Genomic DNA, 13,440 nt, shown 5'->3' with positions numbered 1-13,440 from the left:
TCACATCAGCCTATGTCAAATCAAAGACCTCAACCAGTTTATACATACACGTACACACACTCAGTATATCTTTGCTGCCTGTCTTTATCAGATAAACTGTATGTTATAAACATCACAGTGTGTCGAACAGATTTCTTAAGATAACAGGCAGAGCTGTAAGTGGCAGCCAGCAGCTTCTCAATGTAAAACAAACATTCAGGCAACAGATGAACAACTTGTGTGTTCATAGGAAAAGTAAAACATGGTGAGAAAAAGGGATTCACCATGGATTGAACAGCTTACCCTGTCTGAAGCGTCTCCATGTAGGTAACTCCAGGTCTCTCACCAACACATTCCTTGAGCTGGAAAAAGACGTAAACAATTCGAATGTTAATCAGATGGGACAAGCCGCGTCATATTATCATAATCAATGAAAAATGTAAATGTTTTTATGAACCTTTCTGCATGATCATCTTTAAACCTTTCATTGGTGTGTCATTGCTAGTTTTTGGAGCTATCGGTAAAAACACCACAAGCGGACGCTGTCAAACAGAGTAGCTACACACGACTTAACAAGCTGCTTTACTGGAATGAAATATCACTTTCAGTTTGTGCTCATTTTATACGAAACATGAAACAAGGAACCACGATTGCTTCTATTAACCTACTATAAATCCTTGAAATAAAAACCTTAATAGGGCATTGTTCTGGCTTTAGATCTGGTAGCTGCAAAATGAATAGTTAACAGTTAGTAAGAGCATAGTTAACTGCTAATAAATGATAAACTAAAATATGTTTTAATCTTAATAAAGCAACATTAAAGCTTATTAATTCCATAAAAGCTAGATTAATTACACTAAAATATGTTTGTAATGCTATTACAAACAATTATAGGAAACTCATGAAGCTTTTAAGGCTTTAAAGTTCTCAATCAGTCTGTAAACTGTAAACGAGTGCTCACAAACAGGCATTAAACATGTTTCCAACCAATTTCTGCTTTGTTTCTATCCATTCCTTTTCCATGTTTTTTTATTTAACTCTGGACAAAACTGATGGACTGAGCGTGTGAATCGAGCCACGTCGCTAGCATTGCTAAACACATCAAGCCAAAGACACAGAGGCTGGAGACAAGTGCATTAAACTTGTAAATTAAAAAATGTGATACTAAAAAGATCAAAAAGATCACGTAGACCAAAAACGAGTGCATGAATTGTATTATGCTGTGTGGCTGTGCAATGAACAACACCAGGGATATCACTCTAGAGGCTTTCAGCGGTCCTAATTACCCTCCGTGACTCCTGACATAACAGGCCCACATTCGCGGAGACGGCTGTTCACACGGACAGACACACAGACCCTGCCAAGCAAACGTCTGCTGTCAGCCACTCAACACGACACTTGTCCAGCCAATCATGATTGTGCCAACTATCTCATATATACCGTATGTGTGTCAAGGCATCGTGTATCATCTGTGCTGTTATGTAAATGGTTTGCATGGGGACTGTGTTCCATGAGAGCGAGAGTGTAAACTCAACGAATCTATTTCCATTAGGCGGCCGTCGTGACGGCACGCCATGAAGCTGAACTGTACATTGCCACATTACATTTATGAGCCAAGTGTGGGTAATAATCTGACTTGCTGTCATGCGGCTGTAGTGTAAAAAGAGTCTGTGGAGGCTGGATCATATTACTACAGCTTCAGGGTTCACACCATGTCCTCGCTTTGAATTTGACTGCTTTCACACACTCATCGTACGGAGCGGTAGCTGCGCTACACAACTGTTGGGTATGACTCACTGCATCATGGTTGGCAGGCGATAGATAGCTGAACAAGTGTTTTATTACCCAGCTGACTGGTGCACTTAACCTGGATGCTGATGATACAGTGAACTATGTATGTTTAAGGGCTACTAACAAAAGGATTGTTTTTCTTGTTATCCTACTCATTATTTCTGCAACTGGCCGATTCATTGCTGCTGTACAAAATATCAGAAAATATGTCAAATGCACAACACAATTTCCCAGCCCCCGAAGTGATGCCTTCGCATTGCTTGCTGAGTCAAACCAACAATCCAAAGATGTTACATTACAATGATAAAAAGGCATCAAATCTTTGTATTTGCAAAGCTGGAAGGAGAGAATATTTATTTCTTTATTCTGGTTTTTACTTGAAAACCGACTTAAGCGACTACACAGTCATCCAAGTTGTTGCCACATGATTATCTGTCCAGTGGTACAGATACCAAAACAAATATCCAATGCAATCTTCTCATATGGTAAACAAACATACAAATGCTGATGATAAAATAAATTAAGTTTAAAATCGACAACATTTTGATTTAAATCTCAAACTTTTGGTCCATAGACAAAGTACTTGAGAGTAAATATCCTAGTAGCCATTCAATATCAGCTTTTGGTGTTCGACAGCTTCCAAGTTTCCGACATTCAGTGCTGTGGACATTATTCAGCTGGAACCAAAAACCCAGTCCGAGTCAGTTTATATCCATTATTGATGAATTAACAGTAAATCAATATAACCAGAAGTTATGGTCTGTTTTCATCAAATCTCTCAGTAATGTGTAACATTGCCTAAAATTGCCTCAGACAACATGAGCTATTAGATACCGTTGTGGAAATGGTCGGGTGAAATCTCTACCTACCACCCAGCAGCTGAGCAGAAGCTACTTCAGTGCAGAAGCTGTGAAGCCCACACAATAAAAAAACAAGACAATGAAACCTCTGAAGGCTTAGATTAGATTAAATGATCAAAGTAACATTCTACATTAAAACGGTACTTTACCGTAACTCAATCATTTCCCCTCTACACGATGCTAATTATTGCATCAACAAACCCAAACTTTGCAACATTGTGGTCTCGAGCACCCACACGGCAACAGTTGAAAGGACAACTTGCTCTCCGGTGCATCATCTTCTTCAGCGGATAAAAGCTGCAGCTAATTGTGCGCTCATAAGTGGCCCTTACATTTGCACTGCTTCTGGCAAAAGTGGTTAACAATTACTGTGGCATGCTACGTATTACACGTGGCTGTAAAATGAGAATGGCAGGGAGCCATTAGAGCAGCTGCACTGCTTCCTGTCGTCATCCAACACGCCGCTGTCTGCTTTAAGTGATTCTTGTTAAATACAAGTGACAATTATTTGCAGTGAGTCTGAAAAAAAAAAGGATGACAGGGGGTTGAGATGAAGGCTGTCAGCATCACAGGTGCATGAAGGGAGAAGATGTGTGGTGATGCAGTTTGATGCCCTGTAAACAGAAATTTTTAGAAATCACTGCGATCTAAATTAGCTGAAATAAGGCGATAAACAACTGAACACACTTGTTTTCTGACCTACTTCTAGTGCTGAGTAGTCGCAGTGAGAGAAAAGAAAGCAGTCAAACAAACACTCAATAACTATGAGTGAAGAGTAGGAGAGACACTGCAAGGGCTGTGACAAACCACAAAGATAAAAAGAGATGAGGAGAAAAAGGTGTGATGACTCACTGCGTGGGCGTCCTGGTTGTCAGTGAGCTGCACCAGTGTCGGATTGTGTTTCGACTTCCTGGGCTTTGGAGTCCGCTCAGCGCGACCACTCTGGCCTCCCTGGGAGTCCTCGCTGCTGCCCGTGTCCTCCCCCACGCTGCCCGAGCTGCTTCCTCCGCTCGATGGGATGTTCTCCTTGTTGGTGTCTGCTCTGACGGACGCGGCTCTGTTCTCAGACAGAAGAGAATAACAGTGAGGAAATGAGACATCTGCCTTCCATCTCGCTCTCTCTCTGTTGCTTTCTTTTCTATCAGCTTGACATTAGGGCGAACTGCTTCAGGAAACTAAATGCCAAGGTCATCCTGAAACCTCATTTACTTATACGTTCTCCAGCAGCAAATGTGCTGTTTAGCTTTCGTGATAATTCTATTTACTGTCCACTCTCTTATTGACATTTCCTTCTGGCTGTGGTCGGATACACTCCTCTAATCCATGTGTCACCGATCTCTCAGACTCTCATCAAATCTCCATCAACAAGGATTAGCTTCTTACTGCGATGACTCCAGTTGTTTTGGCTGTACTAGGTCTCAGTGGACGAGCTTGCCACACAGAATGCACACCAACTGGAAGCAGTAGAGCTGCAGTGAGGCGCTGAGGTCAGGATTCAGTAATGAATGCCATCACCAGTGCAGCACAATACGTGGAGAAATTAACTTATAACAAGAATTTCCTAGTGTCCTTATTGGCTGCAGAATTTCAAAGGGTCGGATGGTGCTCTGCTTTGTACTCACTCATTGATAACAATCTAATAAAAACACCAGAGGTTTTGCATTAAGTTCCGTACAATATTCCCTGAGAAATTAGCAAAAAATATCGAAAATTGCCCTGTGGGAGAAAAAATTCCTGGATCTGTCCCTTTATCCAGATCCTAAACTTACTGGGGTCGATTCTTGGCCGAGACCCATCGTCCATCCAAGTTTCATTGAAATTCTGTTCAGTAGTTTTTGTGTAATTATGCTGACAAACCAACCAGCCAACCAAAACATAACCTCCATGGCGATGGTAAAAAAAAAAGTTTCATTTCAGTGTTGCATCTAAAGACAAACCACATTCTGGTACCATCAACTACAAACATCCTGACCGTGTCAGACTCATTGTACCTGTTTCTTTCTTTGTGTCTCAGCCCCTCCTCCTGTTGCTCTCTCTGGTGTCGACGTCTCTGGCGGGCAGTTGGCGTCACACTTGGAGACGGTGGTGGTGAACTCTGATCCTCTACATCAAAGAGGTGCTGCTCCACGGCCGAACGTATCGTCCTGTCCAGAATACTTATAGACAAAAGATAAAAATGAGAGCAAAAGCTGGTTAAGAAATCTGCAACTTAACATAAGAAGTATGATTTAATAAATCATCTCTAGATAATTTCAATAATTCCAAGACCTGCCAACACTACACTGCATTTCATGCCACTACGGTGTCAGTAATGAAGCCGACTTACTTTACCACATCTGGTCTGCAGTGGACGGGGGAGAGGTGGTTACTGAAAGAAAAACAAGCAGGTAGAAGGTTACTGCGACAGAAACAGGTGGTCACAACAGGTCACTGAGCAACGCTGAAAATCCCCCGGGCTCTGGCTCTGGCCCTAGGTGATCAAGGCATCTCATGTGCATGAGTGAGTGTTAACATCAGCTGTGCTCAGAGCAAAAGTAGGTCCTCTGAGAGCAGAATGGCCTGCATATATGACTACATGTGGTCCCTACGTGCTGTCTATATTGATCTATACCTTTATCTATATCTTCTTTTTTGTTGTTCTCCCCCTCTCATGTTCTTAAAGCACACACAGGCGTGTCATCTGGAGTGTGATAAACAATAACAGGTGGTTATACTATCTGTGCAGGGGAGTGTCTGTGTCTAATTCGGTATATCTTCATCTAGATAAAAAGATATCGTATCATTATTACATTACAGTCCGACAGCAGCGTATAACAAGTGGTAACACATCAGCTAAACAGTGGGTTTGTTACTGAAGATGCAACTCATGCAATTAAGGACTAGAAGAACTAACTCAAAGAGTGAAGGTACAACCGTCAGTGGTTCAGTTTCCATTTTTTTGCGATGGAAAATGTCATTCATCAGTTTTTCCAAAGAGCTTAAACCCTTTTTCTGAGAGATTCTGTTCATATTCTTTGCTAATTAGTACAAAAGACTGGGTAGTGAATCCCAACAGTCCAATCAAGATAAAACACAACTGATGTGCAGCTTTTAGAAACAGTTTCTGATATTTATTTTTGCAACAATCTTCATCTTCACTCCCTGAGTGGAGTACAGCTACCTGGACATGTTTAGGGGTGACCTAAAAGAAATCTTTCATAAACAGTGGTGTTGACAGTAATAGCACAGCTTGGCACAGACCCAGTGCAGTGCACTGATAAAGGGAGAGATAATAATGGAGTTAAGGTGTGAAGGTGACTGTGGTGAACCTGCGTAAAATAGCAGGTACATGTAGTGATATCACCGCTGTGTGATAGAGAATAAGATTAAAAGGTGGCATCAGCTATCTTGCTAGTCAGATGATGATTTTGATGAGCTTGGTAAGTTAAAATCATAAACACAGGGCTGTTAAGGCTTTGGTGCTTTTTATGGTCAGTTTTAACATCTCAGCTCACGACTATAAAGATTTTTATTATGTAAAGACGAGGCAAGACTTCACTTTCACTTCGGTTTTTTGATTCAGACAGCTGGAAAATAAAGAGGACGGACAGAGGAGTGAAAGTTATGTCAGCTAATGCTCACACAGGTGGTCCAGAGGCAGCGGACTAAACTGCTTCATTATCTCTGAGCGCAGCAGGAAAAATATTAGCCTGCTACCTAATAATAGATTTGGCACTGCATGCAACAGGTTAAAGCAACAGAAAATGGTTTAATGGCTTTTCAATGTTGACTTGACTTTGGCTGTTAACGCCTGCAAATGTCAGAGGCACGAATTCATAAAGGGCAGTGGATACACTAAAGCCTGAAATATGATAAAGGCTTTCTCGAGCTGCCTTCTGAGTACTGCCCTCCATGCTTATAAAGGTGACAGTAGGGTTAATTACATAACTGGAATTTGTGCCAGGAGAAGATGCTTATTATACAAATCAAGTGTACTGTGCCCTGTGATGCAATTTGCATCATTGCATCGAAATTTTAAAGGTTTAAGACAACTTTTTTGGCTCGTGGCCTCGTAAAACAAAACACCCTGTGACCGGGTGATAAAGGTTATGGCACTTGAGGGGAAATTTCATGAGAAAAAAAGAGAAATTATAGAAAAGTCAAAAACATATGGACAAAAACTATTTCTTAAAATATCTTTAATCACCTTTTGAGCCCTCAGATTTATCATTGGGCCTTGTAGGAGAATCAGCCTCCATGTTGGAAAGACTGGTTTGAGAACAGCTGATGGATTGGTGGATAGTTTGATTATGATATAAATGTCTAGGCAAGTAAATGTATTGGTCCATTTTTGTGTGGTTAAACCTTTTCTTCCATCTTAAGACACTGAATAAACACTTTGTGGATAACAGAATCTTCTTTCTATGCTGGTCTGAAATGTGAAATTGGGTTTCTTATATGTCCACTTGTGCCACGTTTAGGCTGTTGATGACATAAACAGCTGAGTGTGACTGCCTGTGAGTTGTAAGTATCTCGTGGCAGCTATCATCTACCCAAATAGACTTCGGGTTGTACAAACCAAGTGTGGCACTTTGGTAAATCACCAGACAAAGTTGTCATCAGTGCCTAGAATAAACTTTGCACCATTTCCGTTTTAACTAACGATGCAGCGGTGTGAAACCAGTATGGTATGAGACAGGATTGTTGTCTGGTGTGTAATGGTGGCAGTCTGAGTCATGAACTACTGGCAAATGAGACCGTAAGGCAAGCGGGATGAATGATTGCATCAGAAACACGACAAAAACATCACCACCACGCCAACAATCCTTTCTTAAACTCATATATTCTAAAAATATAAAATGACACCACTAGCTCCAGTCAACTGTTCGATCAGGGACCAATCAGATGGTGATCCTGAAACTCTATGATTATGTAATTTCATTACCCTGTTGTATAAACTTTATGCAAGCTATAAAGACCTTGAGAGTCACTCCCTGCCTTTCTATTGCCCATGTTGTACTACAACATGAGAAACAACATGAAAACAGACTACTGTTTAAGTATGATCGACTTTACCCTGCGTAGGGATAAAAAAAGAAGTTGTATCAAGATAAAGATAACAGTAGTTTGCTCAATGTCTGCTACAGTCACACCTGGTCAGAGCAAACATGAACTTGGATTGAGGCCAATGCAGTGAGGACTACCTTGAAGGTTTTCACAACACACACACACACACACACACACACACACACACACACACACACACACACACACACACATACATATATATACATATATATATTATATATGTATGTATACACTCAAGACTAGGCAAGTTTACTTGTATGGCACACGTACAAGGCAATATAAAAAGACATGTGAGAGTGGAGTGTCGGTGTTGAGCAGAAGAGGTCTGAGAATCGAGCCTTGGGGAACTCCACCTGTACTTTTGTACAATCAGATGTAAATATCGATCAGCACAAAGGAGTCCCTGTCCTTCGATTAGGATTCAGTGCAGCCATGCGATATAGTAATACCAAGACTACAAAATCCTGACTAAAATATCTCTAAGACAAATTATTTAGGCCAAGGTGTTGTTAACTCTAATCGAAAACGCATGAGACTAGAGAAGTGTTGACTATTTGCAGGATAATTAAGTTAATTAGCGAGCTTTGGACGTGCTGGTAGATTGGTAGGCTAACACCTTCGCATTTAACGGACGGTTATGAAAGTGGTATCAAACATCTCGTCTAACTCTTGGTAAGAAGGCAAATAATACAAGAATAAAGTAATATGTTACAGATATATAGAGAACCTTATTTCAGAAAACCTTTGTATGGTAGTGAATGGAGAGAGAGATTAATCATTTTTCGATCCCGTTTGAATTGTGTCATGTATCACACATATGATGTTTGTCAATTTAAAATATACATTTTCATCTTGAGAAAGTCACAGTTTGTCATAAAACTAATGAACTATAAAACTTGATGATAGTATACTCTAATGCTCTCTAAATACGAAGACTGAATTTACCAGTCATCAACAGTTTTTTCAGTTTGATGGCGTCTGTGAGATTTACTGAACTGTTAAGTCAGGTCTGTATTGAAATGATAGGTCTGGGATTTTAATTGTGTAATTATGTAATTGTGCTATTTTTGTTTCTCTGAATGTGGATTTTAAAAGCCAGCAGTGCAAGTCTTTGTTTTACAAGAGCTTAACGTTTGCTTTATATAATTGCTTCATTTAGGAACTTATAACTAAGAAAATTGCTGACCAAATCAAAGTAAGAACAAAATAACATGTTTCCATAGTTAGTGTCTGTTATGGGGTTTTTAAAGTTTAGTGGTCTTTGATGCATAGAAAGCGAGGAGGAAACAACTGAAAATCTTCCACAGCAGAAGCTTATACCAGTTAAATCCTCTGCGCTGTGTACCCAGGGACGTCGATTCAGGTAATCCAGTATTACACCACAGTCAGATATTAGCCAGGACCTTTAGAGTCTTTGGTCAACACACACAAAGAAAAAAAAATGATGTTGATCTATGATCCATTTTGACTGGGCTGAGGTTAAGCTCCCCTGTGGCAGCCTTCTGTTTGTGAAGGAATGCAAGTCGACCTCAGCAGAGAAAGAGAAAGTCTGGATGGTATGTGTGTGTGTGTATGTGACAAAGTGCAAGCGGGCCATGGAGTTAGTCACTGATGAACGTGAGCAAGAGCAATGAATGGGAGAGAGACAAAGTGAGGTGAAGGGGCAGAGAGGGCGTCAACAGACAGTAGTCTTAGTCATTTCCAGACGCTGGATTAGACAGGATAGAGCTGCAAATACTGATTTCACTACCAGTCGATACATGGTGACACCATGACTTTTTGTTTGTTGTTAAATTTCGCAATAAATATTAAACGGGTTGCCATAATATCTGATAGACATTTATGCCCCCTCAAGATTAATAATAATGATTTTGGTGTTCCTCTGACTTTTTTATCCAGCACCATCATCAGGTCAACACTTCAGTTTGCTGTTTGTGACCGACTACTTGAAAGCCTTTGTCATTCTTTTCAGCCTCAGCTTTACTCTAGCAAACGCTAGCATGTTAAGTGAAACTAAAATGGTGAAAGTTCGAAATATTCCCTGTTGATTATTATATTAAATGATTAAATATTAATATAAATATAACAGAATGGAAATCCCCTTCAGAAATCCCCTCCCCCACTCTTCCCCCTCACTCTTTTTTGTTATTTTCCATGTAAATAACTAAGTGCCACCCGATGAATGTCTTTCAGGAGAGACTGTCTGAAAAAGTACACTATTGTCCTTATATATTCAAACTAAATCACATCTCTATGATGGCCTACTTTTCAGTTGACCTTCCAGTGTGGCCTTGAAGAAGGTGTAAACATTTTTCTCATTGGACCTGGTCAAACAACACATCATAGGAATGAGTCAACAATATCTCCAGTCTCATGGCGCTGCATGTCTGTTGACTCTTTGCCTCGTTGAGATTTTCAAACCTGATGGCGGCCTTAGGAAGAGATAAAGAGCCCACCTCTTGACCTGCCTCCTTACCCTCAGAGTTCAAATGTAAAGAGAAAAGGTTTTATATACATACAAGTACAGGTCATGGTATACCTGTACAAACACATGGTTACTGTATGCAAATGTAGCATATTCATGTGCCTGTAAATGCTTTGTATTGAGAAATCTTGGAAAAAATCATGTGAGTAGTAAAATGTCATGTCAAGTATGCCGAGTACAGAGATTATGTAATACATACGAAGAGATTATGCACCCCATACGACAGACAAACATGTTATAGTAATATACATACTGTACATAGCTGACTCTATGACCGACCACATGTCCAGGACTTAGATTAAGTCCTTCGATAAGTTGGGTAAGTTAAAAGGTTTTTGTTCCATCCAGATTTACTGCTGCCACAAAAAAAATAATGTTCAAGCTGGTATGAAGTATACAATCCTAAAGTGTATTTTGTATGTTGTACTGCACTCTTATTCTAGATAATCTGACTCAACACTCCGGTGAAGCCTTTCTCCTCTGTCTATTCATTTCTTTTGGGGAAAAACAATACAAAGCAGCTGCCATGGAGTCATACCAGCTCTGAGGTCATGACGGCAAACATCGCTCCAAAATGTGCCAAATCAGAATGACTAACTGAAGAAGCAGCCGTTAAGACTGACTAAACAAGCTGCTGAGTATTGAAGGCTTTAGGTCAACATGCGTTGGGAGCAAACTGGGAAACGAAGGCAGAGGGGTCATTGATGATTAACAAGTGATTATCAAGAGGGTGTGGATGAAACGTTATCAGCTGCACGTGCAAAGGCATTAGGTTGGCTGTATATTGTATGTGTTGATTGTCATTCCAGCCAGTTGCAATGGGTTTATTTTTACCCAGAAGACTTTATGTTCCACTTTGGAGTTAATGACGAGAAAATTAACTGAAGATTATTTTCAGTATCAATTTATCTGCCAGTTATTATTGATTACAATAATAATGGAATAATAAATGGAAATAAATGCTGAAAAAATGCCTCAGTGGACCTTCTGAGCATTAAACAAGAGAACACAATGTATTTTCTCATTATTTTTTTTGGCTTAAAAAATTGTTCAAAACGATGAACTGCTCATCAAAATAGTTCAAGTTATTATTCTTCTAACATTGTCCAATGAGCTTAAGCATCATTCGGAAACACAGTGTTTTTGCCCAGACATGTCTTTTGCCTAAGCGGTGTGTCTGAAACTTATTCTGTGGGCGCCTCCGCCACAATAACCAAACAGTGGTGAGCAAACTGTTGCATGTGCACGCTGCCCTGCTTTCCCTCTAACTGGTGGTTCCATTGTTTCCGATGATAATGCACCAAGGCAGCACACAGCCACTTCCCCCACACCTCCAGTGCAAAACAACATGCTGTCACCCTGTTCTGAAGCTTTCCAACACAAAGACAAGAGGCCTACCTCATGTAAAAAGGAGATATCGGCCTCTCTTCTTCTTGGGAACTGGAATATAAAAAACAAAAATACACATAATTAATTGCAGGATGTGGTTATAAAGTGCTACGGCATAAAAACATTAGCCCCTCCTCTCCCTTCATCACTACATGTCATTGGGGCTGAAAATAGGAGCATGTCGCTGGCTTTTGTCTGCAGAATAATAGCCATGCAGTTCTACAGATCAGTGGCTTTGTTGAGCTTGTCTCTGGTAATTATTATGAACCAAGAGAGAAATGGGTGCTTGCTCGAGAATATAGGCAGGCTACTGCCACTGGATGTACGCCAGCAACACATGATGAAATTATGCAACGATAAGAGGAACTCAGTCTTGGCACTGAATGTTGGGGTTGCTTAACATTTTCATATCCTGGCACTTACAGGCTGAAAATTTCATAATCGCCTAGTCTTGTTTGCCCAAGCAGAGCTGAATACTGTATTATCTCCTCTCAAGTCAAAGGAGGAAGAAAAACACTGCAACCAAATCTCATCCGTGAGAATGTGTAACAAATACATACACGTTACGCCGAGGTTTCTTTATGTATGTATGTTTACTGTGACAACTTTATTTTGAAAGTACTTTGTAACTCAAATCAACCAGGTTGTAAAATGTAAAAATAACAATTCAATTGAGCTGCTTCAGTTTTATTGTCCTGGTATTGTGCACACTGGCTCACTCTCAGGGTTTACTGGGACGTCTGAACAGAACAGAGCAGAACAGAACAGAACAGAACAGAACAGAACAGAACAGAACCGTTGTTAATGTCGTTAGAAACACCTGCACTTTTCCTATTATGACAAGTCTGCTGTGGAAAAATATGTTTTTTCACTGTACAAGACACAACAGGGTGACTGTTCATCACTTAAAACCCCTATCGAGACTTTTTTTTGGATGTTCACCTGCGACAAGCAGACACATGAATTCTGCCGGTGCTGTCAGTTTACAACAGAAAGGATTTGGACAAAAGGTAAGATTAGATGTGTTGTTGGAGACAAACCATGAGCAGCAGCAGCAGCAGCAGCAGCAGAGACTGTCACTATGTCTATTTCAGACATTTTACTTCAGCTGCTAAACTGAGTATTTATCATTTGAGGAATTACTAATTGTATTAATTTGACTATTTTGAGCAAAGATGCCAAAAATGAGTGTTTCACTGTCTCATTGTGATAATTTGCTGCTTTCTCTCTCTATATTTTGTTGGGCTGTGGACAGATCGGACAAAACAAGCAATGCTGATGACTCACGCTGGGCTTGAGGAAATTGTGACGGCCGTTTGTCACGGCTTTTTAAACATTTTGTCGACTCGACAAAATAATTATTAATCAAGGAAATTGTCAGCAGGCTAATTTAGTTGCAGCCCTATCCTCAAAATAAAAAATGTGGCTGACTCACAAACATGATTTGTTTTTGATTTAGTCCCGACTAAAATGAATTATTGTACTTTATACTATCCAGTATCAGCAGTCACACCATGTTGTTTCTAAAGCAGCAAAAATATTCTGTTTTGCTGATTTTGTTCGATGTCTTAAGGGAGAGCAGGAAATCAATCTGAAACAATTTCCAGCTTGAGATAACTTTGCCTGCTGCACCAACACAAAGTCTGATGGTTGGTTGTAAACATGTTGAGTCTCAGATGTTCTCAAACACAGAAAACAGAGTTGTTTTTCTCTGGACCAATCAGGGAATGTCTGGTTCTCTGGTGTGTTCTGGTACATGGCGTGCATTCATGTGGCTTCCTGTGAGGGGCTGGCGTGTCGAGGGGAGGGAGAACCACTTTGGTCCTTTGGGCAGCACCTCAACAAGTTCAAAACAAAGGATTTAGGTTT

At 40.3% G+C, this 13,440-nt stretch overlaps 1 protein-coding gene across 3 annotated transcripts in view; it reads right to left on the bottom strand.

Annotated features, from left to right (window-relative positions):
* fam13a (family with sequence similarity 13 member A) overlaps positions 1–13,440 on the bottom strand; it is a 56,435-nt gene that overhangs the window by 15,658 nt on the left and 27,337 nt on the right. For all 3 annotated transcript variants that reach the window (XM_084384067.1, XM_084384069.1, XM_084384068.1), the window contains exons 9-13: positions 11,581–11,622; positions 4,957–4,998; positions 4,622–4,786; positions 3,483–3,687; positions 283–341 (exon numbers count right to left, since the gene is read on the bottom strand). In XM_084384067.1, coding sequence (XP_084240193.1) covers positions 283–341; positions 3,483–3,687; positions 4,622–4,786; positions 4,957–4,998; positions 11,581–11,622 — 513 coding nt within the window. The remainder of the gene's footprint in view (positions 1–282; positions 342–3,482; positions 3,688–4,621; positions 4,787–4,956; positions 4,999–11,580; positions 11,623–13,440) is intronic.

Source organism: Pagrus pagrus, assembly GCF_965226575.1.
Source record: "Pagrus pagrus genome assembly, chromosome: 2".
Lineage (NCBI taxonomy): Eukaryota > Metazoa > Chordata > Actinopteri > Spariformes > Sparidae > Pagrus > Pagrus pagrus.
Note: the sequence above shows the minus strand (reverse complement) of the source record. Positions and strands in the feature narration are given on the sequence as shown.